Here is a 25,929-nt window from a genome sequence, read left to right as displayed (position 1 = left end):
AACTTTGGAAGTATGCTTGGGGTCATTGTCCATTTGGAAGACCCATTTGAGACCAAGCTTTAACTTCCTGACTGATGTCTTGAGATGTTGCTTCAATATATCCACAACATTTTCCTTCCTCATGATGCCATCTATTTTGTGAAGTGCACCAGTCCCTCCTGCAGCAAAGCAACCCCACAACATAATGCTGCCACCCCCGTGCTTCACGGTTGGGATGGTGTTCTTCGGCTTGCAAGCCTACCCCCTTTTCCTCCTAACATAACAATGGTCATTATGGCCAAACAGTTCTATTTTTGTTTCATCAGACCAGAGGACATTTCTCCAAAAAGTACAGTCTTTGTCCCCATGTGCAGTTGCAAACCATAGTCTGGCTATTTTATGGCAGTTCCGAGCAGTGGCTTCTTCCTTGCTGAGTGGCCTTTCAGGTTTGGTCGATATAGGACTCGTTTTACTGTGGATATAGATAATTTTGTGCCTGTTTCCTCCAGCATCTTCACAAGGTCCTTTGCTGTTGTTCTGGGATTGATTTGCACTTTTCTGACCAATGTACGTTCATCTCTAGGAGACAGAACGCGTCTCCTTCCTGAGCGGTATGACGGCTGTGCGGTCCCATGGTGTTTATACTTGCATACTGTTGTTTGTACAGATGAACGTGGTACCTTCATGCGTTTGTAAATTGCTCCCAAGGATGAACCAGACGTGTGGAGGTCTATCATTTTTTTTCTGAGGTCTTGGCTGATTTCTTTTGATTTTCCCATGATGTCAAGCAAAGAGGCACTGAGTTTGAAGGTAGGCCTTGAAATACATCCACAGGTCACCTCCAATTGACTCAGATGATGTCAATTAGCCTATCATCAGCTCCTAAATCCATGACATAATTTTCTGGAATTTTCCAAGCTGTTTAAAGGCACAGTCAACTTAGTGTATGTAAACTTCTGACCCATCACATAGCTAGCAACAATGACAATAAGCTGCCATGTGGGGAATCGTATGTGGCTCGTTTCAGCTAGTTTTATCTTGTTCTTGATACCATGTGTTATTTTGAGGTGTTTGGACTGGTTTCATGCCAATGCTAATATAGCAAAAAATGTGCTAGCTAGCTAACCAACAACTAACAATGTATTTGCAAGACAAGTATTCATTGTGCAATTATTATTATTTTTTTCAATAAACCTATGGAGACTAAATAAAGTTGACATGTTATCAACAATCTAAACCAACCCCGTCTGTTTTGCCCCATAGTTGCGCACCCGGCAGTTTTGTTGCTAAACAACCAACCCGTCTATGGGATTTGCTGACCTGTCTGTGCTTATCTAGGCCATTCTCAATGAACCATCAACCATCATTTGTCAATGAACCATCACTGAAATCACACTGCCTCAGCCCATGTCAATATTAACTTCAATATTATGTAATATGTGTGTTTCTCTGTCCATTCATTTACAGTAAATCAAAGGGCAGGAGGATCGGAGGATATCCTGATGTAGCAAAGGTTTGTTCACTTATAAACCAGGTTAGTCCTGTTTTTAACTGGGGATCATTCAATCGTTAAAACCTGGGTTGGTGGTGTATGAATGTAGCATGCGTGCAACTAACAGTCTCCTTTTGGCCAGGAATCCCCTATCCGTCAGAGCCGAGGCCCAGATTAGTTTACTAACAATGACTGAAGAAACAGCATATAGAGAAAGTGATCCTCTGTAGAAAATCCCCTACGTTTAGAACAAGAGCTAAAATCACTCCTCGGTGTTAGTTCCTCTAGTCTAGCCTGGAGACGGACACCTAGAGTCCCACCAGGTTCCAAGTTTTGGCATACAAACGTTGGCAGAGGCTGAAGGAGAGGTTAATGTAGCTGTACCTGGTCTAAGTACAGTCCTTAAGGCTCCCTCTGGAGAATGACCTAGGTGGCCATTGACAGCTGCCATTATTGAAGGTTGACTTCACTTTAACCTTCCTGAACCAGCTTTTATATGTTTATGATTACAGATTTGTTGTGATAGTTGTTATTGAGTACTACAGTACAGGCTATTGGGATCAGAAGCTATAGCCTTGATCTCACACTCTGGTTCTTGCGGAGACATAGCAGGAAGTTGGGGCTGTAAAGTGTGTGTTCATTTGACACCCCTCTCTCACACGCGCACACACACACACACACACACACACACCTCAACACTTCCTGGTCTCTGCTCATCTGCACGGTGTGTGTGTGTGTGTGTGTAACTGCCAGTGAATGTGTGTGGGCATATGGGTACAGGTATACAAAGATTTGAACCATTTGAGTCCCAGCACTCAAAACAGATTGGTTTCTCTGAGCTGTGGAGAGTGAAGGGTTAAGCAGAGCAGGGCCTTGTTAAAAAGGCAGGTGGAGAGCAGGGGCTGGTGTGGTCCCCAGGTTAGGGGCCCAGGTGAGGTAAAACTGGGAATAGAGGTACCGTGGCCCCATATCCCTCTGATGTGGGTAACTGAGCAGAGGTGGCTGAACACACAGCATGATGACACCAGGGAGAGATGAGGGAGGGAGGTCCACCAATCTCTCTTATTTCACCACTATCATTACAGCCCGCCTCCCCCAAAATCCCCCTCTGTCATTGGGACACCCAACACCCCCCAGCTGCAGAAGCTAAGTGTCATAGCTGTCGCTTTCCTCATCCTCAGATGAGGTGAGGAGAGAAGGATCTTCTGACCAAAATGCGGAGTCTGGGAAATATGCCATCTTTATTTTATAACGAACACCGATGACAACGAAAACAAACACTTTCAAAACTTACAAAATAACAAACGACGTAGAACGGAACCTGAACATAAACTCACATAACAAACGTAAACTCACGGACAGGAACGTTACATCGAAACACACGAACAGCCAAACAGTCCCGTAAGTGAAACACATCGACAACGACGAAGACATCACAGGAGACAATCACCCACAAACACACAGTGATAATGCCCTACCTAAATATGACTCTTGATTAGAGGAAAATGCAAACCACCTGCCTCTAATCAAGAGCCATACCAGGCAAACCGAAACCAACATAGAAACAGGTAACATAGACTGCCCACCCAAAACACATGCCCTGACCAAAAACACATAAAAACTAACATAAATAGGTCAGGACTGTTACAGTACCCCCCCCCCAAGGTGCGAACGCCGGGCGCACCAGCACAAAGTCCAGGGGAGGGTCCGGGTGGGCAGTTGACCACGGTGGTGGTTCCGGTTCCGGACGCTGTCCCCATACCACCATAGTCACTCCCCTCTTCTGTCTACCCCTACCACTGACCACCCAAACATTACCTTCCCCTAAATAATCAGCTAGCACCGGAACAAGGGGCAGCACCGGGACAAGGGGTAGCACCGGGACAAGGGGCAGCACAAAAACAAGGGGCAGCACCAGGATAAGGACCATCACTGGAATAAGGGGCAGCACCGGGACAAGGGGCAGCACCGGGACAAGGGGCAGCACCGGGACAAGGGGCAGCACCGGGACAAGGGGCAGCACCGGGACAAGGGGCAGCACCGGGACAAGGGGCAGCACCGGGACAAGGGGCAGCACCGGGACAAGGGGCAACACCGGGACAAGGGGCAGATCCCGGCTGAAGGACTCTGGCAGGTCCTGTTTGGACGGCTCTGGCAGGTCCATGCTGGCTGACGGCTCTCGACGCTCATGGCAGACTGACGGCTCTCTACGCTCATGGCAGGCTGACGGCTCTCGACGCTCATGGCAGGCTGACGGCTCTCGACGCTCATGGCAGGCTGACGGCTCTCGACGCTCATGGCAGGCTGACGGCTCTCGACGCTCATGGCAGGCTGACGGCTCTCGACGCTCATGGCAGGCTGACGGCTCACGACGCTCATGGCGCTCTGACGGCTCTGGCTGCTCATGGCTCTCTGACGGCTCTGGCTGCTCATGGCTCACTGACGGCTCTGGCTGCTCATGGCTCTTTGACGGCTCTGGCTGCTCATGGCTCACTGACGGCTCTGGCTGCTCATGGCTCACTGACGGATCTGGCTGCTCATGGCTCACTGACGGCTCTGGCAGATCCTGTCTGGTTAGCGGCTCTGGCAGATCCTGTCTGGTTGGCGGCTCTGGCAGATCCTGTCTGGTTGGCGGCTCTGGCAGATCCTGTCTGGTTGGCGGCTCTGGCAGATCCTGTCTGGTTGGCGGCTCTGGCAGATCCTGTCTGGTTGGCGGCTCTGGCAGATCCTGTCTGGTTGGCGGCTCTGGCAGATCCTGTCTGGCTGACGGCTCTAGCGGCTCCTGTCTGGCTGATGGCTCTAGCGGCTCCTGTCTGGCTGACGGCTCTGTAGGCTCATGGCAGACGGGCGGCTTTGCAGGCTCATGGCAGACGGGCGGCTTTGCAGGCTCCTGGCAGACGGATGGCTCAGATGGCGCTGGGAAGACGGATGGCTCAGATGGCGCTGGGAAGACAGATGGCTCAGATGGCGCTGGGGAGACGGATGGCTCAGATGGCGCTGGGGAGACGGATGGCTCAGATGGCGCTGGGGAGACGGATGGCTCTGGCCGGATATGGCGCACTGTAGACCTGGTGCGTGGTGCCGGAACTGGAGGCACCGTGCTAATGATAAGCACCTTCCTACTAGTGCGGGGAGCAGAGACAGGGCACACTGAACTCTCAAAGCGTACTCTATACCTGGTGCGTGGTACCGGCACTGGTGGCACCTGGCTGAGGGCACGCACCTCAGGACTAGTACGGGGAGAAGTGACAGTGTGTACAGGACTTGGGAGACGCACAGGTGGCTTAGTGCGTGGGGCCGGAACTGGAGGCACCGGGCTAGATACACGCACTACAGGGAGAGTGCGTGGAGGAGGAACAGGGCTCAGGATACGCACTGGTAGCCTAGTGCGTAGTGTAGACACTGTAGATACTAGGCTGGGGCGGGGAGGTGGTGCCGGAAATACCGGACCGTGGAGGCGTACTGGCTCTCTTGAGCATTGAGCCTGCCCGACCTTACCTGGTTGAATGCTCCCGGTTGCCCGACCAGTGCGGGGAGGTGGAATAACCCGCACCGGGCTATGTAGGCGAACCGGGGAAACCATGCGTAAGGCAGGTGCCATGTATGCCGGCCCGAGGAGACGCACTGGAGACCAGACGCGTTGAGCCGGCCTCATGACACCTGGCTCAATACCCAATCTAGCCCTCCCAGTGCGGGGAGGTGGAATAACCCGCACCGGGCTATGCACTCGTACAGGAGACACCGTGCGCTCTACTGCGTAACACGGCGCCTGCCCGTACTCCCGCTCTCCACGGTAAGCCTGGGAAGTGGGCGCAGGTCTCCTACCTGCCCTTGGCCCACTACCCTTTAGCCCCCCCCCAAGAAATTTTTGGGAGTTACTCACGGGCTTTTTCGGCTTCCGTGCCAGACGCGTTCCCTCATAGCTCCGGTTCCTCTCTCCGGTAGCCTCCGCTCTCCTCAGTGCCTCCAGCTGTTCCCATGGGAGGCGATCCCTCCCAGCCAGGATCTCCTCCCAAGTGTAGCAACCCTTTCCGTCCAAAACATCGTCCCATGTCCATTGCTCCTTCTTTTCCTGTCCCTTTCTCCTTTGACTCCGCTGCTTGGCTCTGGGTTGGTGGGTGATTCTGTTATAGCTGTCGCTTTCCTCATCCTCAGATGAGGTGAGGAGAGAAGGATCTTCTGACCAAAATGCGGAGTCTGGGAAATATGCCATCTTTATTTTATAACGAACACCGATGACAACGAAAACAAACACTTTCAAAACTTACAAAATAACAAACGACGTAGAACGGAACCTGAACATAAACTCACATAACAAACGTAAACTCACGGACAGGAACGTTACATCGAAACACACGAACAGCCAAACAGTCCCGTAAGTGAAACACATCGACAACGACGAAGACATCACAGGAGACAATCACCCACAAACACACAGTGATAATGCCCTACCTAAATATGACTCTTGATTAGAGGAAAATGCAAACCACCTGCCTCTAATCAAGAGCCATACCAGGCAAACCGAAACCAACATAGAAACAGGTAACATAGACTGCCCACCCAAAACACATGCCCTGACCAAAAACACATAAAAACTAACATAAATAGGTCAGGACTGTTACACTAAGTCCTGGATTTGCCAAACACCGAAAGCTCCCTTCTCTCTCTTTCCTTACTTAAAAAGTGTGTTAATTAGTTCCAGCCCAAGACTCCCACCACATATTGATTTCGGGAATTAAGCGTCCTCCTTTCCCGTCGGAATCTGTCTCCGTGTCATAGCGAAACGTCCTTCGTATGTATGGCACAGAGCTTGCTGGCTGCGAAGTGATACAGATGAGACAAATTCACCCCAAAATACCATGGACGTGACAGAAGGGCAGGACTTGGAACGGGCTTCACTTGGCTTCCGCAGTTATTTATTGGAGGATGTCATTGATCTCTCTGAAATGAGTCTACATCTATTTCCAGTGCAGCTATAGCTCATACAATCGCCTACAGTACCTTTCCTCATGTCATGTTATGGAAGAGTGAATACGTTTTACTGAGCTGGTTATTATGAGATCCATAATCGTAGGAGTCCATTTACTTTGTAGAGTGCATACTCCTGGATTACTCTCCACTCCTGTCCTGTCCTTTACTATCCACCCTGTTCCAACAGGCTTACAATGTGCCAGCTGTAATAGTAGTAGTAGAACAGTCACCCCCTCGCCAGCCCCATTCACCAATCGGAAGATGTTGGCACCGCCCTGTCATCTCTCTGATTTAACATTTTCGGATAAACACTGTTACTCACATAAACAACACACTGGCACTCTTACACACACACACACACACACACACACACACACACACACACACACACACACACAGACACAGACACAGACACAGACACAGACACAGACACAGACACAGACACAGACACAGACACAGACACACACACACACACACACACAGACACAGACACAGACACAGACACAGACACAGACACAGACACAGACACAGACACAGACACAGACACAGACACACACAGACAGTAATAGCAGGGGAAAGACAATCCACTGAGAGGAGTGGATGTTGTGTACTGTAAGCCGAGGAGAGACGAGGGGAAATTGCGTTAGTGAAGTGTGAAACCTCCCGAAAGTCCATAGATTAAAGAGCGGCTAGAGTTCCCTATTATGTCTTAATGTTTGGGGCTGGTTGTGTTTTGAAGCAGGCTGGCCTGGGTCCAGCGGTAAAGCCTGTCGCCCTCTCTTCCCCTCTGGGATGAATGGCTGGGGTGACATCAGAGCCGGGCCAACCCAGAGAGGGGCGGCACAGCCCTTTGGTTCGAGAAAGGAACATGCCACTCTGGCTCGACCCACTAAATCTCTGATAATACTGTACAGTCAACAACTTCTTAGGTTCCCCAGTGGGTTTCCCTGAATCTCAAGAACTTGGTTTTACACCCCCTCTTAGAAGGGAAAACCAATCCTCCTGAATGGCCACGGCAGTAGGAGTGGGGTTGGGATGCTGTCTGGGGATGTTGATGGGGTTAAGTCCCCCCCCATGGTGGTAGTGTTTTAACTGGTATGTCTGAATGACTTTTGAAGTCCCTTGTGTTATCTCCGGGTATCAACTGTACAGGGCATGGTCAAGGGATAACAACGCAAAAATATACACACACGCACACACAGTTTCAGAGCGCTTTCAAGTCGATACATGGACAACTGGAGTCGTTCAGTCTTGGGCCTGTTGCTGGATGAGTGTTAATACTGTCATGTCCTCTCGCCACTTCAGGTGTCTTTCCTCTCAATCATACACTCTTTCCCAGCTCAACCCCGTGTGTGTGTGTGTGTTTGTGTGTGTGTGTGTGTGTGTGTGTGTGTGTGTGTGTGTGTGTGTGTGTGTGTGTGTGTGTGTGTGTGTGTGTGTGTGTGTGTGTGTGTGTGTGTGTGTGTGTGTGTGTGTGTGTGTGTGTGTGTGTGTGTGTGTGTGTGTGTGTGTGTCCTTTCTTACCAGGTCAGTTGCCTGATGTGGCTGTCTCTTGCTCCTGCTCTCCTTCGCCGTCTCCCGGCAGCCACTCTGTCAGGGTGAGGATGCCCATTGGCACCTGCCCCCACAACTGGAACAGCTGGCACAGCAACCCTACAGTCATGTCCAGGGCCACAGGTGGGCACACAGAGACACACACCACGTCTAGGGACACAGGGGACAGAGCCAACAACGGGATGTTGGCTCACATACCTATTTCTACATTCTGAGGATCTAGAGAGAAAAGCGGGGTAGGAGTTAAAACCAATTTCATTTAGTCAACTCAGGAAGTGAACTGAAATTGTAAGTGAATTTAGATGGGATTGACCCTGATCCTGGAGAGACGGCAAGTATGGTTGGGAGAGCAGGGGAGTCTTTAGGGGAAACAGGCACCAGAAAGACAAACACTGTTATAGTACAGTAGCACTGATGAAGATATAATGAGGATGTTATTTTTATTCATAGCACTCTGTTACCACAAGACCCATAGAACACCAAATAAGGAGTGGGAGAGACAGAAAAAGCCGTTCTCAATCTGTTGTCCGACACAGGCTCAATGTGAAGCTTATACAAAACCCATTCTGGGAAAGAAAGCTATAACTCATGTACACACACACACACACACACACACACACACACACACACACACACACACACACCCTCTGAAGTCGGGATTTGGCTGGATAAGATGGGATGGAATGGCGAGATATCTATGCCCTTTGGCAGCGTATTCTCTTGTTCATCATCCCTCTACTACCAATATCTGAATTGCAGAAAAGCATCAAATGAACTTAATTCAATCTGATTCCTATTCATGACCCTCTCCCACCTTCCATTCTAACACATCCGTTATCGCATTCCATTCACTCTCATCACTGCTCAGGATGAGGAGGTGTTCCTGTTTGAGAGGGGAGATCTGAACCTGTGGGCCGAGCCTGTCTAGTAGATGCGGCTGCTACACAGATACCTGGGTGTCCTCTTCAAAGCCCCAGGGCTGAAGGCTCTGAACCAGAACCAGGCAGAGCTCCTCAGTCTGTCAGCCCAGGAAGATGCCCTGTCCCTGGCCACCCAGCAGGCTCTGGAGGGCCTCCCAGCCCTGGCCCAGTTCTCCTGCACCATAGAGCACGCCCGGCTGGCCTGCAGCAGGAGAGGGCCACACTGGCTATGGGTTTTAGACTCCAAGAAACGTTCTGAATGTAACACTTATGCAAGCAGCATACACATTTTTCATGACTAAAATGGTTTGTTTTATCAGCGACGGGTGTATAGGTTTTCGAAGGGAATGTACTGCTGAAAGTGTATACGTTTGGAGTTTTGTCTATGTTTTTCAAAGTAAAGATGCCTAATTCATGTCTCGCAGTTCTTGAAAACAACCACAGGGCGGTATGTGTATGGAATTAAAAAATATATATAATATGTATTAGCACGTTTTCCAGTGGACTCTTTTCATCCCTTTGCACAGGTTTTTATGCCCCCTTGGTTTCCTAGGTTACGTAATTAGGAGGGCAACACAATGGTCCACTGTCCTGTGTCAGCGACTGCCCAGACAGCTGGGCAGTCTTGCGCTGTAGTATGGCAATGTTCCATGTTACTGTTAAAATGATGTCATGTTCTGGAACGCTTGAACATCCCCCAATAAAAACAGCACTGTGTGATGAGTGTGGTTTTTTTTGTGTTGCGGATGAGGACATGTTCAAGGGATTTCTCAAAAGTTTGAGGCTTGCCCATCTGTCTTTGACGTCAGACCGTCTTTTATCATAAACGCTCACGCTCATTTAGGCAGAGTACAGCCCCAGCTCTAATTTAACGGTCTGTAGTAGTAGATTCCAACCCGTTATGTCATTTGTTTTCGGCTGTTGCTATTTGGCTTTCTTTATATCCAGCTCTCAGCAACTAAACCACTCACTCAGTGGGACTATTGAATGATGCAGAATCGTATCCCTTTTTTTTTTAACCACTTCCAGATTTGAAAAGATAACTGGTGTCACAAAAACCTACAATTTATGGTGATATGTTTTCTACAGAATTGTAAAATACTTATAACAACAAAAATATCTCCCTTGAGGGACCCTAATATAGCCCTGCTCCTCACTGCTAATTATGCCATCTTTGTAATGTGGCTGTGAACTTTGTTAGGCTCCGTTTTCATAGCTTTCGGATTGGTTGTGAGCGTTTGTTACATCACACCGTCAAATAGGCTGTTTTAAACGTATACAAATACGTTAAGTATTTCAAATGTCTTTTTTGAACCTCAGCAGGTGGCGCTCAAGTCAGTCATTTTGGGCTTTGCTCTTAGGGGGGCAGTGTTGCACTGCTTTTTACATATTCACATTCCTTTAGTCAACTCTCAGTGCAGTATTCTGAGATTGTGTGCGGCCGAGCCACAGTGTAATAGATGGTTGAACGCTCTTTATATAACAAGTGGCTGATTGGAAATCCTTCCGTGCCGACTCATTATGTCACTTTTGTTTTCTATCCATGTGACCTTGTCATTTCAATTAGCCATCCTATATGTAAATACACCGTGATGCACATACATTTGATTGCTGGGAGGCCAATCGACTCTTTTCTTATGTCATGGTAAAAAAAAAAAGTTAAATTACTGTCTCTACCCTCCTGTAGGTTTTCTCTCCAACCCCACTTGTAGCCAACCAGCTAACGTTCATTATTAGAATCCGGTACCGTAAATTAGGGTTGGAGTGAAAACCTATAGGGCTGTAGCTCTCCAGGAACAGGTATGGAGAGCCCTGAACTAGGACAGAATTTCGTGGTGTGTGGTTTATGCAATCACTAACAAACCTAAACAGAAAAAATATGTCACTCTGGTTTCTAATACCCGTTCCTACTCACGCACCTGCGAGAGAGAGAGAGAGAAGCGAAACGCAGTGGTCTCCAGTTTGTATAGTTGCTTAAACGTGTACAAAGTTAAATGACTTTTCGAGCAACTCCTACTGTACCCTATTGCTTGATTCAACAACCTTGTCCCTCATTCAAAAAGGGACCAACTTTCACAAATTGCGTGATTAGAATTTTGGAGGAAACACTAGATTTCGAGGTGGAGTATAATAATTTGAGGCCAACCAGTGACTGGAAGACGTTCGAATACGGGGGCGTGATCTACAAAACATTGTTACAACTTCAGAAAGCTCCACCCTCGAGCCACTGCGAAGCATTTATATTCATGTGCAGAGGAGAGGTAGTTAGTGAAGCACTCTATTCCAGCGCTTCTCGAGGGAAGAATCTACAACCCAATACAAGGAACTTACTTTCCACAACTTGTTATTTCATCTCCACCACTGGAATTGCAAATTTCGATTTTTCAGAACTTCCAAGCGTTCTAAAAACCAGTCGTGGCACAATCTACAACAGTTGCCTCGTGCATTGAAGGATCCTGGTTGGTCCTCTATGAGAGATCTACTGCGACAAACATCCGAAAAAGAGATGTCTGCAACCATGTTGTCCGCTTTGTACGACATCGACATGCTTTACAAGGTAAAGTATATTTCCCCATTGTAGATGGAAAGTCTTGTTCTTTACCAGGTCTGATCGCTTGAGCATGCCTTTTTATTTTCAGTAGGCTACAGCTAGCTGCGTAGAGTAAGCCATAACTTGTTGCTAGCGTGAGCCCGCCATAGTTTTTCCATTGTTACTAAGTTTACGTTTGCACTCAGAACTTATCAGAATTGAATATGCATTTGGCCAAAACCGTGTTAGTTTAAATGCATTACTTATGTTTGTCTTCTCTCTCAACAGCAAGATATGAACATGAACGCTATGAATCACATCAATAGCATGCTGGATAATAAAGCGGTGGGAGCTCCACTGACACCTACACAGAGTTCCAACAGTTTTTCTTTCACGCCGGGATTTTTCCGTAGAAACTCGACCAGCAACATGGAAGCAATGATCAACAGCAACAAGTACTCCGTCAACTCCTACACGAATTTGAAGGAGAACACGAGCAGCAGCAGCACTGCCATTATGAACAAGGAGAACAAGTTCCGTGACAGGGCATACAGCGAGAACAGTGACCGTAGCCAGCAGCTGCAGATGCTACAGCAGAAGCCGGTCTCTCAGATCAACTCCACGCGCTACAAGACCGAACTCTGCAGGCCCTTCGAGGAGAACGGGGCATGCAAATATGGAGAGAAGTGCCAGTTTGCTCACGGCTACCACGAGCTGAGAAATTTGTCTCGTCACCCCAAGTACAAAACCGAGCCATGTCGCACTTTCCACACTATTGGCTTCTGCCCCTACGGTCCCCGCTGTCATTTTATCCACAACGCTGATGAGCGCAGACCTGCTCCAATCAACGCCAACATGCAGGGGGAACCCAAGTCTGCTCGGGAGCTCTGTGGCTATGGTCAAAGGGAGGTTGTTCCGCAGCAAGGTGGGCACAACCGGGACAGACCAAAGCTTCACCACAGCCAGAGTTTTTCCGGCTTTTCCAGCCACCATGGACTTGAGTCGCCACTGCTCGAGAGCCCCACGTCGCGCACCCCACCACCCCCCTCTTCTTGCTCTCCCAACTATTATGAGGACATGCTGTCTCCCAACTCCATGTCCTGTGTGAACAGTGCATTCAATTTTCCTGGTCAGGACCTGAAAGCCTTACTTGCTCCCCTTGCCATGCATACTCAGAACGGCTATGCCAACAACCAGTTCAACGCCTACTACGGGAACATTCAAGCTAACGTGTGCCCCCCTTCTCCCCCTTCATACAACATGAGCCACTTGCAGTCCCTGCGCCGCCTCAACGAGTCGCCGGTGTTCGACTCGCCTCCCAGCCCGCCGGACTCCCTCTCAGACCTGGAGAGCTATGCGAGCGGGTCCCTCAGCTCTTCTGGGAGTCTCAGCGGCTCCGAGTCCCCAAGTTTGGATGCTGGGAAACGTCTGCCAATCTTCAGCAGGCTGTCGATTTCAGATGACTAAACATCCTATCATGTTGTTTTCAATGGATGAAAATTATCCTTGATATGGCATTAGTTGTTTTTCCTTTTTGTAATGGTATAGCTGTATAAAAGTAGATATCAACAGAAGGCATTCCATCAGCGACTTACTTATTTGAGCTGCAATTAATGGCAGTATTTTTGGTCTATCAGGCAAGCCACACTTCCCTGGGATAGATGTGTACAGAACTTGACACTGACACTGCAAAGTGGTTTCAGATTTCCTCCATCCCGCCAAGAATATGCCTTGACACAATGTAACATTTGTTTTTCAAAAGTATGTGTTCCTTTTATGAACGTTTAAACTTCCATTCCAGGACTTTAATCTGTTTCACAGCACCACAACAGTGGTTTGTTGCTTAGTTGAAAAGCACTCGCGTTCGGTTTGTTTGGGGAAATCACTGATGGTTGAATCATAATTTTTTTTTTTAGCTGTTTTGAGTGATTTACATAGCAGTGTGTAACTGGCTATGAACTATTTAACTTATTTATTATCTTGTGAAAAGTATAGGCTATACATCATTGGTAATTTGTGTCCATACTGTATTTATCAAGTATGATGAAGCAATAGATCTATATTCTTTTATGTTTAAATTATGATCGCCATTATTCATCTGCATAAAGTGGAGTGTATGTTCTTTTCACAGTAATATATATTTTGTTTTTGGTTTCCATTTTGTAACTTCACTTATTTTTATTGTAAATGAGTAAAAAAAAAAAGATCTTAATTTAAGAGGACACGTGATATTTATTTCATTAATTTTGTTTACGTTTATTAAAACAAGTTTGTGTGATTGCTGTTTGTTCAGAGTTTGCTTGTAAGCGCTGTGGAAGCCTTTTTTTTCCTTTTTTTTGAGTCCATGTCTAGATGTTTCTGTATAAACGATGTGGTTGTGCAGACCGTCCAAACCTGAGCTAGCCTTACGTTTTTAATTTTATTTTTTTATATAGATCAGACTTCAGTGACAAAGAACCCAAGTAAATAAATTAACCAAAAAAGTATTTTTGTTTTCTTCTGTTTGCACGAGGTCACACTGATTCCAGCCACGTGCTAAAGAATGTAGCAATCCCTTGTGCTCCAGTATTATTGTGTAGTGCCTACGGAATTCACCATCTTACATGCCTTAACATTAACCAAATAAAGTATTTTTCCTACATGTATCTTTTACACAAGTTGAATTGAATGTAGTGTTGGAGCTGAATTACTTTTGCAGGTGGTTACCACTTTTATAAGACACCTTGGGACAACTATACCTTTTTTGGGGGGGAAATTCACTGTTTCTCTACACTTATTTAGATTGACTAGTCAAACAATCTCAAGGGGGGGAAAAAGCAGTCTTCAGAATTTTCTGGATGGGGGAGTGATTGAACGTTTGTACATAGTAGGTACAGGGGTTGCGCACTGTGCTTTTTGACTACTTTATCAGAAGTAAAGCTTTTTGAATGTAATTAAAAACGGACAAAAAGACAGTTGTAGTAATTTGTTTTGCGGGGGGAGTCGGTTCACTACAAATTGAGTGTAAGACTTAACTTTGTACTGTACATTTTTTTTTGTAGTTCTCCCAATAAAATCATTTTGAAAAATAGTATTGTGCTGCTTGGTTTTATCTTTTACATAAAGAATGATGCAAGTGTGTTGGTATTTCCAGTAAGACCTTCCCCTAGTAGAGTGTCATCCATAGAAATTATAATTCTAAACCTTTGTTTTCAACAGTGCCCCCTTTCATCACTTCATACTAAGGGACCGATACTGCCTCCTGAAAATGCAGTGGTCTGCTCTGCCATGTTCTGAAAGCTAGAATCCTCGGCACCCTGCCTCTGATTTGTTAAAAAGCTGATGGATGGGCCTGGAGAAATGTAAACACTTAAATTCATAGATGGCTGTGGATGAAAGGACTGGCCACCTATATCAAAGTTATAGTTTTGAGTCTATATAGCTATAGTGTTTGTTTACGTTCTTCGCAAGCATTGGAGTGAAACAAATGTATATTTTGGGTTCTGATGGGGTACAAGAGCTGAACTAAACTCTTGAGTCATAAGTTATTCTTCATGAATCAATGGGTATACATAAACCATTTATACATCCAAAAATCTATGTATTAGCTAAGGATTACAGCTTTAACACACACACTAAGTGCTAAATACAAATCACCTCTTTCCCATTAACTCTTCCCCCATCATTTGAGGGGAAAGGCTGGAACCATTAGTGTGAATGCACCCCCATCTCTGGCATACCTGTACAGAGTGGCTGGTCTCCAAGGCCTGCTCTGTGACTGTATAGCTGCGCTTACAAAGGCAGCCCAATTCTAATCTTTTGCCAAATTCTTGGCAAGAAAGCTGATCTGATTGGTCAAAAGACCAATTAGTGGGGGGGAAAAACAGAAGATTTGTAATGCCTGTGTAAACACAGCCTACTTGTCTTGGCTAGGGGCCAATGGGGCTTTGTGTTGACTGTAGAGCAGCCCTTCCACACTTTCAGACTCCACAGTACAGCCCAATCCCGCGCTAGTGGGAGGTAAGGTTGAGGAACTTACTACCTTTACTTGAATTTGGTTTTATTACCCTTACAGACCTAGGAACAAATCTGAATTGTGAGTAGGTAGGGTGTGGTGTGTGTTAGGGAATAAAGCAGTCTCCATGCATACTACACTAATGGGATGCCAAGAAGTTGAGTCACATATGACATCAACTTCCTGCATCCCCACATGGTATGTTTGATCTGTGAATGGATGAGAGTAGCCATACCCTCTGTTATGATTGGTCTTGAAATACATATGCAGAGGCCTCAGTCTCCTACTCAGAAATGATTTCCTTTAACTACGTATTCATAGCGCATTCATTACACATGTATGAGCATTTTATGAACCTGTTATAACAGGTCCCGACTGCATTATTCAAGGTTAATTAAACGTATCCGTAGCATATCTATAGCACGTTCATGTCATGCTATGCTCATCTTTAGGTATGTTATTAGATGCATCATTACAATGACAGTTAAATGTCATCATCATGGCTGTTCTCAAAAGTGTGCTTCTGCCATACCAGTGTTATTGAATATGCCAAAAGGCCAAACCAGGTTTTGAAAATGTTGCTGTATAGCCTGACCAGCCCCATTTCCCCAACTGGCTTGGGGCGGCAGGTAGCCTAGTGGTTAGAGCGTTAGAGCGTTCGACTTGTAACCGAAAGGTTGCAAGATCAAATCCCCGAGCTGGCAAGGTCAAAATCTGTCATTCTGCCCCTGAACAAGGCAGTTACCCCACTGTTCTGAGGCTGTCATTGAAAATAAGAATTTGTTCTTAACTGACTTGCGTAGTTAAATGAAGGTAAAATGATGCATCTATTAGATACCTAAATATGAGCTATTGCATGACAATAATGCACTATATATTTGATATGGATATATTTTATTAACCAACCTTTAATAATGGGGTTGGGACCTGTTATAACACGTTCATGAAATGCTTATAGATGTGTAATGAATGTGTTATAGATATGTAGTCAAAGGAAATCATTACCATTTAAAATGTATTGCAGCAATAATTGTTTTTCTAGGAGCCTCTCAAGGAACTCTCCACTCTTTTCCATGTTCTATTCTGTGAAGTTATCAGAACCCACAAAGTCATTCAAAAAAATAAAGCCCTAGAAGCCATGTAGTGCGGAAGGTTCACGCCAAGATAAGGGAGGGTGATAAAGGATGAGCAAATATTTACAGTGTCCTCAGGATTTCATAATGAAGTATTTATCAAGATGTGTTTATCAAGAGGAGAGCCAAAGGGCCCACAATGCAGAACGCCTGTGCCAAGTAGGATTCACATACCTGTATTGTTTTTGTTTGTATATAAGTGTGTGTGTGTGTGTGTGTGTGTGTGTGTGTGTGTGTGTGTGTGTGTGTGTGTGTGTGTGTGTGTGTGTGTGTGTGTGTGTGTGTGTGTGTGTGTGTGTGTGTGCGCGCGCGCTTGTGTGTGTGTGTATGTGTGGCTTGCCGGTTAATGGTTCTGGAGCTCTTACAATGACAGGAAATATTCAGAGTTCTGATTATGGCAGGAAGAGCCCACTTCCTCACCACCACCCATTTCCACCTTTTCTCTACCCAGCTGTTTTTGTCCTATTACTTTCCTCTACTGACCGGTCCAGTAGGATGGCTGCTTCTAAAGGTTACTATTTGAGCAACAGTGCATTGCTTGAGGGCAGCTTGGCTTGCCCTGACATTGTTTTTGTCATGCTCAGTAAGGCGTGAGCAACATCATGACTATTACCATGCAAATCTTAATTTAAAAAAAAACAGGAAGGGACTACCTGAATTTGTCCAATAAGTCATCCATGTTTTCGTTTCCATTGCAAAATGTTTTGCTACGTGTGCCCTAATGAATACGAGCCCAGGTGTGGGATGTGAGAAAAAGAATGGCGCTGGTTGAGTTAGTGTACAACTTGAGGGAAAGAGTCACATTTCTCCTGGCGCGCTGGGCACTCCACGTTCCTTTCCCCTTGCAGTCTGCCTGACGATAAATATTTACAGAGCATCAGCGAGAGGTTAGTGTTTACTGGGGATGGGCGACGCTCGCTAGAGTGCTGACGACATCCATAGACGCCAAGAGTAAACCAGGGCAGCATGTGTCAGTTTAGATACTTCCCCATGCCCCTCCACAGTTTACTAACACATGGCCCTTTTCAAAAGTAGTGCACTAAATAGGGAATAAGGGTCATTTGGGACAAAGCCCCAGAGTTAAAAAACATGAATCAACAGTTATGGATGGGGGACAGGCACGTGGCTGGACTATGGTCTCTAGGCCTGGGGTAAGCATGGGTGTTGACCCCATCGCGAGGCGAAGACGATGGGATTGCTGTGTTTGTTTACCTCGGTCTGCCTTGTATACAGGCTGAGGCTCTGACATCACGTCGTTGCAGGTGGAACATTCTCATTAAATCTTTTTTTTTTTTTCATTCTCTTTAGAATGTAACTAGTGTGCCATTTCAGTCTCCAGTCCCTTTTCCTAAGTACTCCTACATCAGTATTCACTTATATAAAATGACTAGATAGGTGTAGTATTATGTTATTATCTCCTTGTGGTACATCCAACATATTGGTGTAGCCCTTTCTTGCAGTCGCAGGACCAAATCGCCCTCTAGTGGTCTCATGGGTGGAATGTTATTAATATTTATCATAATTAATACACATATTTTTTTTTAAACCTGCCAAACGGTTTTGTTATATTTCAGTCTTCTGCGATGTATGTAAAGTGTAGTATTAGGATGCAAACTCAAACTTCAATACATTTCAACTCTATGTCTGACATGGTACAGATGTCTTCTTTTTTTTTTTAAAGGCCATAACCATGTGTGAGGTGTATACTTTTGTTCCAAAGTAGAAACAAATGTTTCGATGTTCTATATGTGCCGCCTTCACACATGTACAATTAACAGCCAAACATGGTGTGTGTGTGTGTGTGTGTGTGTGTGTGTGTGTGTGTGTGTGTGTGTGTGTGTGTGTGTGTGTGTGTGTGTGTGTGTGTGTGTGTGTGTGTGTGTGTGTGTGTGTGTGCGTGCGTGCGCGCGTGCGTGTGTGTGTGTGTATCACACAGAGAAGGGAGGGTCAAAGTCTGGCTTGGGTATTTGGGGAAGCTCTGAAATGTGACATGGCCATTTCAGTGAAGCTTTACTTAGATTGGGTGTGACTCACGCATGATTGACATCTGAGAGCATGGTGATAGGGAGGTGTCAGTGAGCTGAGAGGGTGGTCTATTAAAAAAAAGGCCACTGTTAGTGTAAATACAGAATCCACTTATGTTCATTATGTGGTCTTGTACACATCCTTAGGCCCATAGTATTGAAATAGTGAGCTACACACCTGATTTTATTTTATTAGTTAACCTTTATTTAACTAGGCAAGTCAGTTAAGAACAAATTCTTATTTACAATGACTGCCGGGGGCAGAACGACAGATCTTTACCTTGTCAGCTCGGGTATTCAATCTAGCAACCTTTTGGTTACTGGCACTAATGCTCTAACCACTAGGCTACTTACCACCCCCGAATGTTGGCAGTGCATGTCGTTTCACAATTTCAATGAATGAACCCTCACTATGGTTGCTGTGGGTTGAGCACACAGAGTCTCACACACTGTAGAATTATGGAATAGTACCTTAAGTGGGAGCGGTACTTCAAAACAACATATCACTGCACCTATCCGGTGTATCTGACAATAAAACATCTTATTTATGGTAGTTTGTTTTACTTGAAAATATGTCATTGTTTCTTTGAGGTAGTTCTTGGCAGGTTTGAAGTCCATGACTCCTTTCACTTATGATATTACGGAGTAAACCGTTTGGAGCATGGAACAGAAATCATTGCGGTGTGTGTGTGTGTGTGTGTATGTATGTGTCTGTGTGTGTGTGTGCGTGTTTGTGTGCGTGCATGTGTGTGTGTGTGTGTCTGTATATATATATATATATATATATGTGTGTGTTTGTGCACCACTGAGTAATTACGTATAATCATCCAAAATGTTTATACTACACAAATAGCGTAGCTATGCGGAGTTGCCGTGGTGTACTGTAGGAGAGTGTCGTCGTGAAGAAGTGTGTCCTCTCAGTGATTACCCAGGCGAGGCTGTGTGGAATTGTCATGCAGTTGGAACGTTTTTTTTTCTATGAAAGCTACAGAGAGCCAGTTCCATTAAAACGGCACGAGAAAGCCTTTGAGGTTTGACCTGAATCTGGGAAGAAGTTAAAGAGGTCAAAGGTCGTCTGCAGACGAATGTTGTTGGGGAGACTGACTAACTGCTCGGGAGAGAGACGGCTGGGTTTGGCTCTCCTGTTGGTGCTCTTACTCACGTCCATATTTCATATCACTGGGTTTTCAAACAAAGGCTGATTTGATACAATCTCCTTACTGAGGGCAGGAAATAACTGTTTGTACACGCAAATTATGTTTCTAGTTATTCCTAATTCCTTTAGTCTGTCTCATTACTCTACCTAACCACAAACATAGGCTAGTTGTGTTAGGATTTTGCATACCCATACACACACTGGTTTAGCATTCATCGAAACACACATTATGTGTGTTATCCACATCCTCCTAACTAAGATGTATCTTTTGACCCACAATGTGTTGAGTGTTCTGGTGCACTATGGCTGCCTTGCATCACCCAAATGGGGGTGATGCAAGGCACTGCGCCACCTAGGGCCTCCCAGGTGGCGCAGTGGTCTAGGGCACTGCATCGCAGTGCTAGCTGCGCCACCAGAGTCTCTGGGTTCACGCCCAGGCTCTGTCGCAACCGGGAGGTCCGTGGGGCGACGCACAATTGGCATAGCGTCGTCCGGGTTAGGGAGGGTTTGGCCGGTAGGGATATCCTTGTCTCAGTATTTAAAATGTAATAAAATGTATGCACTCTACTGTAAGTCGCTCTGGATAAGAGCGTCTGCTAAATGACTAAAATGTAAATGTAATGTAAATGGATAAACATTGGTAGTGGAGTGGTGAGTTACCTCATACAATGTAAAGTGTGTTGCGTTTCGAGAAAGTCATCAACCGAATGTTGGGGTGACACCATTCTGCCTTTACCATCAACCTGATTGTTGTAATCCGAGTCATGTTTTGGACTGTCTATCACACATATCGTGTTATTACACAGATATTACCGGTATTATGTTCGTATTCTTATCTTGTGTTCATATTCTTATCTTCTATTATTTCTTATTGTTGTGGCATTGTCAAGAAGGAACCTGCAAGTAAGCATTTAATTGGACAATGTATTCCATGCGTGTCCCGTACATACAACTAATAAAACTAGAAACTTGAAGCTGTTACATGATCATGCCTTTGGCTGGGAAATCAGGCCCAGTTCCCATGTGTGTGGTACAGAGAGTCTCTTCACCTACATGGAGCCCTTTGCCCTTGGCAGTGCAACTCGTCTAAGGCCCACTGCAGCACCTCCATCAATAAGGCCTTTAAGGGTCAGTGGACCAAGGGCCGAGTCTAGGCACAGACCACCTTTATCCCCAGCGCTCAGGCTGCTCATTCATGGGAGCAGTGTGGGAGAGCACACACACTCCATGGCACACACACACTCTGAGCGGCCTCTGTGTGCTTACACACACACATCCTAGGGGCTGAGCAAATAAACGCCCCATCTGTGGACTCGAACCCAGCCCACCTTTAGCTGGCTGCACACTCAATGAGTACACACATACATACACTCGCATGCACACACACATTCACGCACGCACACACACACACACACACACACACACACACACACACACACACACACACACACACACACACACACACACACACACACACACACACACACACACACACACACACACACACACACACACACACACACACACACACACACACACATCCACAAACACAGTATACTGTACTATACTGTCAATAAAGATAAATAACTCACAGTAATTTGTAGTGCAGTAGCTAAATCATAATCCCAAAACATTTACATGACTCTAAATATGCCATACCACTGCTATATCAGACAGTTTATAACATGTCTAGCTATGTTCAATGGGTGTGTACCAGTGTGCTTTCTCATCAATGGAAGGTCAGAGTGTATTTACCCTTTAGTAAAAGATGTGTGGACAGAGTGTGATCTGTGGTGGCTCAAAGTGGGTCAAATACACAGCGCTCCGTGGCCCACTAACACACCCATATTTTATCTATTACATTACATCACTTCTGGAGAATAACTGCTCGTCTGTTTAGCCTTGGGAGCAGACTGAAAACCAGACTTATTCAATGATTAACTTAGCGATTACTGGGAAATGTTTTCGAGCCATCGTATTGCGCCGGGTCGCCTGACTAAGAGAGGGGTTTGAGAATGTTTGTTTTACGTTGCGTTAATGTTAGACTGTGATTCACAGATGCATTGATCTGAGTCAGAGGATCTCTCGTGCTCTGTGTCAGAGTACAGTGCCTTATCTATTTACCTACAGCCAGACCGTATGCTTGGCAGACTGTTTATAGTGTCTATAACCCCTTTACTTACTGAAGGTAGAGGCCTTAGTCAGCTAGGAGTCACATGTCTTGACGGTTCAAAGGAGACACTGTAAGACATTACAACAATGACGGAACTTCTCCCATTTCTAACCATAGAGTTCCGTTTCAATCAAAGGCCAAAAAGCATATTTACCATGCCCCCTCAGGATAGCTCCCCTTCGCTCGTTTTCAAAGTGGTTCTGTCCTAAATGACCCCTGATTGATTCCCTCTTCTTACCCAGTGGTCTGGTCCAAAGGGACTCCTGAGGACAGAAACGAGAGGTTGAAATTTCTCCCTCGAAAAGTTCCAACCTGTCAGTAAATGTTTTTCTAATGGCACATTACATGGCCGTTGAGCTGCAGCGATGTGTTTCAGACTACTTCCATTTTAAGGCTTTTTTTTCTCTGCTATTCAGTTTTGGTGTTTATGAGAGAAGTGTTAGATAAACTGTTTATGAAAATGCTCCAACTTTTTTTTCCCCGGAAAAGTATATGGTAAACGGTGGAGCGTTATGGCTGGTTTCGGTCATTCATTCCTGTCAGAAATCTCAGATATAGAGTCATATTCATGGGAGTTGTTTCCGTGGCTGTGGCTTTACAGTGTGTTTTATTCTCCTGGAGAAGGGGGAAAAAACATAGTCCTTGTTTGGGAAGAAGTCTGGTTGTCAGCACTCTGGGCTCCAAGGGAATAATACAGTATGACGTGTGAACAAGTTCACTGTGTGAGTTATGAGGACAAGTAGTGAACTCACCATCTCACTTATCTTCACCCTCTCGAACTGACTGCTAAACTCATCAGCCTCTCCCTCTGTCTCCATTTCATTGAGGGCTCTTATCCTCTCTCTTGCTGCCTTTCTCTTGCAATGTGGTCTCTCTCTCTCAGCCTCTCTTTCTCGCCCCTCTCCACTCTGTGTGTCTCACTCCCTCTCTCCCTCATTCTCTATTTCTATTTCTCGATCTCTTCTCTTGCCTTATCTTGGGCTCCCAAGTGGCGCAGCGGTCTAAGCACTGCATCTCAGTGCTTGAGGCCGTCACTACAGACACCCTGGTTTGAATCCAGGCTGTATCACAACCGGCCGTGATTGGGAGTCCCATAGGGTGGCGCACAATTGGCCCAGTGTCGTCCTGGTTTGGCCGGTGTAGGCTGTCATTGTAAATAAGAATGTATTCTTAACTGACTCTCTCTCTCTCTCTCTCACTCTCTATGTCTCTCTCCCTCTATCTCTCTCTGCCTCTATCGCTCGTTCTCTTGTGGCATTTAGAGCGATGATCTTGCCCCGTGATGTACAACAGCCTTCAGCGTTGCCATGACAAACCTGAGTGGTGTGGTAACCTGGTTACCTGTTGAGGGAGTTCCCGTCCTTATCCCTGTCAATATTTCACCTGCAGCAGCTAGGCCCTGGATGTTGTTGCAACACTGACCTACTTTTCTCCGTGGCGGAGAAAGAGATAGCAGCTAGGGCCTGGTGTGATCCACCAGACAGGTGTTCTACTGGGACTGGTCACGTTGATGTGTTCTAGAACCCTCTATCAGACCTAATGAGAGCATAGGCAAACATTACACAACCAACACACAACATCTATCTGACAAGGCAGATAGATGAAAAACACTAAGGCTCCACACAATTGTTATTTATTTCTGGACGTCATTGTAATTAAGAATTGGTTCTTAACTGTCTTGCCTAGTTAAATAAAGGTAAAAAACAAAACAAAAAAAAAGCACACAAGCACTCACTTGCCTTATTTTGGGCTCCCAAGTGAGATATGCATTGAATTTGAAGATATGAAATGACTATGTACTGGATACAAATACACTAATTACTTTTTTATCAGTTCAGGTTTTTGTTTATTTAGTCAGGTTGCAAATATATTATACTTTATCTGTCATTAATGAACAACAGGATAATATCTCAGTAGATACAGCAGCTGTCACTTTCCCATGGATGGATTAGTGCAAATCTAATCTCAAGACTGACAAACCCGTTACTATCTTGCCTCTAGTTGTAGGCCTAGTTATCTAAACATAACACAGCAACATATAAATACCAATAGTCTTGCACATGGCCAATACTGAATGTGAAGGACTCGGACTGGGTGTGAAAGTACTTATGTCAATTCCTCCCCTACCTCCTGTGTGTACTCAGTGAAATCTCTGGGCAATCATATTAAACAAAGTGTGTTTGTACGTACCTCGACCACTCAGACTCTTTTTTTACATTCCTTCTGATGACACACACACGCACACACATGCGCACACACACACACACACACACACACACACACACACACACACACACACACACACACACACACACACACACACACACACACACACACACACACACACACACACACACACAAACGCACTCACACACACACACACACACACACACACACACACACACACACACACACACACACACACACACACACACACACACACACACACACACACACACACACACACACACACACACACACATGGTGGCTGTAAAATATGACTGGCGTACAGGCATCATGTTTGAATATGATGTGTGATTAGCCAGAAGTAAAGGATCTTGTTCAGCCAGTTCCATTAGGATATTTATCTGATCCATGCAGTCTCTCTATGAGTATCCCGTGTTTTCATGAATCATGTGTGTGTGTGTGTGTGTGAGAGTGATATTTAAGTGTGTGTAGGAGTAGAGAACATAAGCCAGTGAGTCAGTGATAAATGACAGCCTGGGGCGTCAGGGCCCAGTGTGTGCGTGTATCATCAGGCTGTATCTTCCCCCCTCCCCCGGTCACCTGAGGGCCAGGTAGGGAACAAGAACAGCTGGAAGCCCCTGGAAACATCTGCATGCAGACACACCCCCGCCACTGACCCCTGCCGTATCGTCTAATTCCCCTGCCCCAACTGTTTTTTCAGATTATTATTAAGTGCCGTATTTGTGTAGTTGCTCAGTTCGGGCTTTTACCTGATGGACAGCTCATAGGTCTCCACTGAGCAGCTGAATATTCATGGGGGAAGCTAAGGGTCTGATAACACATGGTAGGCCTACAAAATAGCTTTCTACACTAAGTTTTTACGCTGTTCAGTGAACTAATCCATGAAAATCAGGAGGGAGATCTGCATATCCTAAACGTAGTTATACCGCCGTGTTTTTTCCTTTTCTTTATCAGTGAACTACTGTCATCTATTTCCTTAACGTTGTGATGTCATCTCCAATCTCTTAATATTAAAAAATCTAGTCATCAATGTCCTCGGGACACTGGGTTTCACCATCACATAAAGGGGACGTCGCTCTCTCTCCACCTGTCTGTGGAGATTTTCACGTGACGGAGTCCCAATGCTCATGGACAATGAACCTTTTCCCTGGGGGGCGCCCAGTGCTGTCAGAGCCAGCGATTGTTCTCTGCGTTTTATTTTGGTTAGCGCAGCTTTTGGGAAGGAAGTTGCAGCACGGAGCCAGCAGAGAGGGAGAGATAGAGAGCCTTTGTTTGTGTCTGAGAGCTGCTCTGCCCAGAAGGACCCATCCTGTTTACTCACCGGGTGAGACTGTATCCCCCTGTCCACCGCTACCAATGGGACGATCCGAATTAAGTGTTCTCCTGCAGTGGAACAAATGGCTGTTACAGAGAACACTCTCTCTCTCTCTCTCTCTCTCTCTCTCTCTCTCTCTCTCTCTCTCTCCTCTCTCTCTCTCTCTCTCTCTCTCTCTCTCTCTCTCTCTCTCTCTCTCTCTCTCTCTCTCTCTCTCTCTCTCTCTCTCTCTCTCTCTCTCTCTCTCTCTCTCTCTCTCTCTCTCTCTCTCTCTCTCTCTCTCTCTCTCTCTCTCTCTCTCTCTCTCTCAATTCAATTCAATTTGCTTTATTGGCATGACGTAACAATGTACATATTGCCAAAGCTTATTTACAATATAAAAATGAGAATCAAAATGGTCAACGGGACAACAGTAACAACAATAACTAAGTGTCAAAATAACCTTCTCTCTCTCTCCCCCATCTCTCTCTCTCTCTCTCG

General features: G+C 45.8%; 1 protein-coding gene and 2 long non-coding RNA genes across 3 annotated transcripts in view; all 3 read left to right on the top strand.

Moving 5' to 3' along the window:
- The window catches only part of LOC129852874 (uncharacterized), a 34,177-nt gene extending 31,403 nt beyond the window's left edge, over positions 1–2,774 (top strand). Inside the window, exon 3 of the long non-coding RNA XR_008759054.1 lies at positions 1,447–2,774. This is a non-coding gene — a long non-coding RNA (uncharacterized LOC129852874). The remainder of the gene's footprint in view (positions 1–1,446) is intronic.
- Positions 2,775–6,912: 4,138 nt separating this feature from the next.
- Positions 6,913–9,636, top strand: LOC129852868 (uncharacterized). The gene is made up of 2 exons (XR_008759053.1): positions 6,913–8,119; positions 8,865–9,636. It is a non-coding gene; the product is annotated as an uncharacterized LOC129852868 (long non-coding RNA).
- A 1,513-nt stretch (positions 9,637–11,149) lies between these two features.
- On the top strand, positions 11,150–14,516 carry LOC129852857 (mRNA decay activator protein ZFP36L2-A-like). The gene is made up of 2 exons (XM_055918489.1): positions 11,150–11,473; positions 11,735–14,516. The coding sequence occupies exons 1-2, from the start codon at positions 11,387–11,389 to the stop codon at positions 12,911–12,913; spliced, it is 1,266 nt and encodes a 421-aa protein (XP_055774464.1). The 5' UTR covers positions 11,150–11,386; the 3' UTR covers positions 12,914–14,516.
- The last annotated feature ends 11,413 nt before the right edge of the window (positions 14,517–25,929 follow it).

Source organism: Salvelinus fontinalis, chromosome 1 (assembly GCF_029448725.1).
Source record: "Salvelinus fontinalis isolate EN_2023a chromosome 1, ASM2944872v1, whole genome shotgun sequence".
NCBI lineage: Eukaryota > Metazoa > Chordata > Actinopteri > Salmoniformes > Salmonidae > Salvelinus > Salvelinus fontinalis.
Note: the sequence above shows the minus strand (reverse complement) of the source record. Positions and strands in the feature narration are given on the sequence as shown.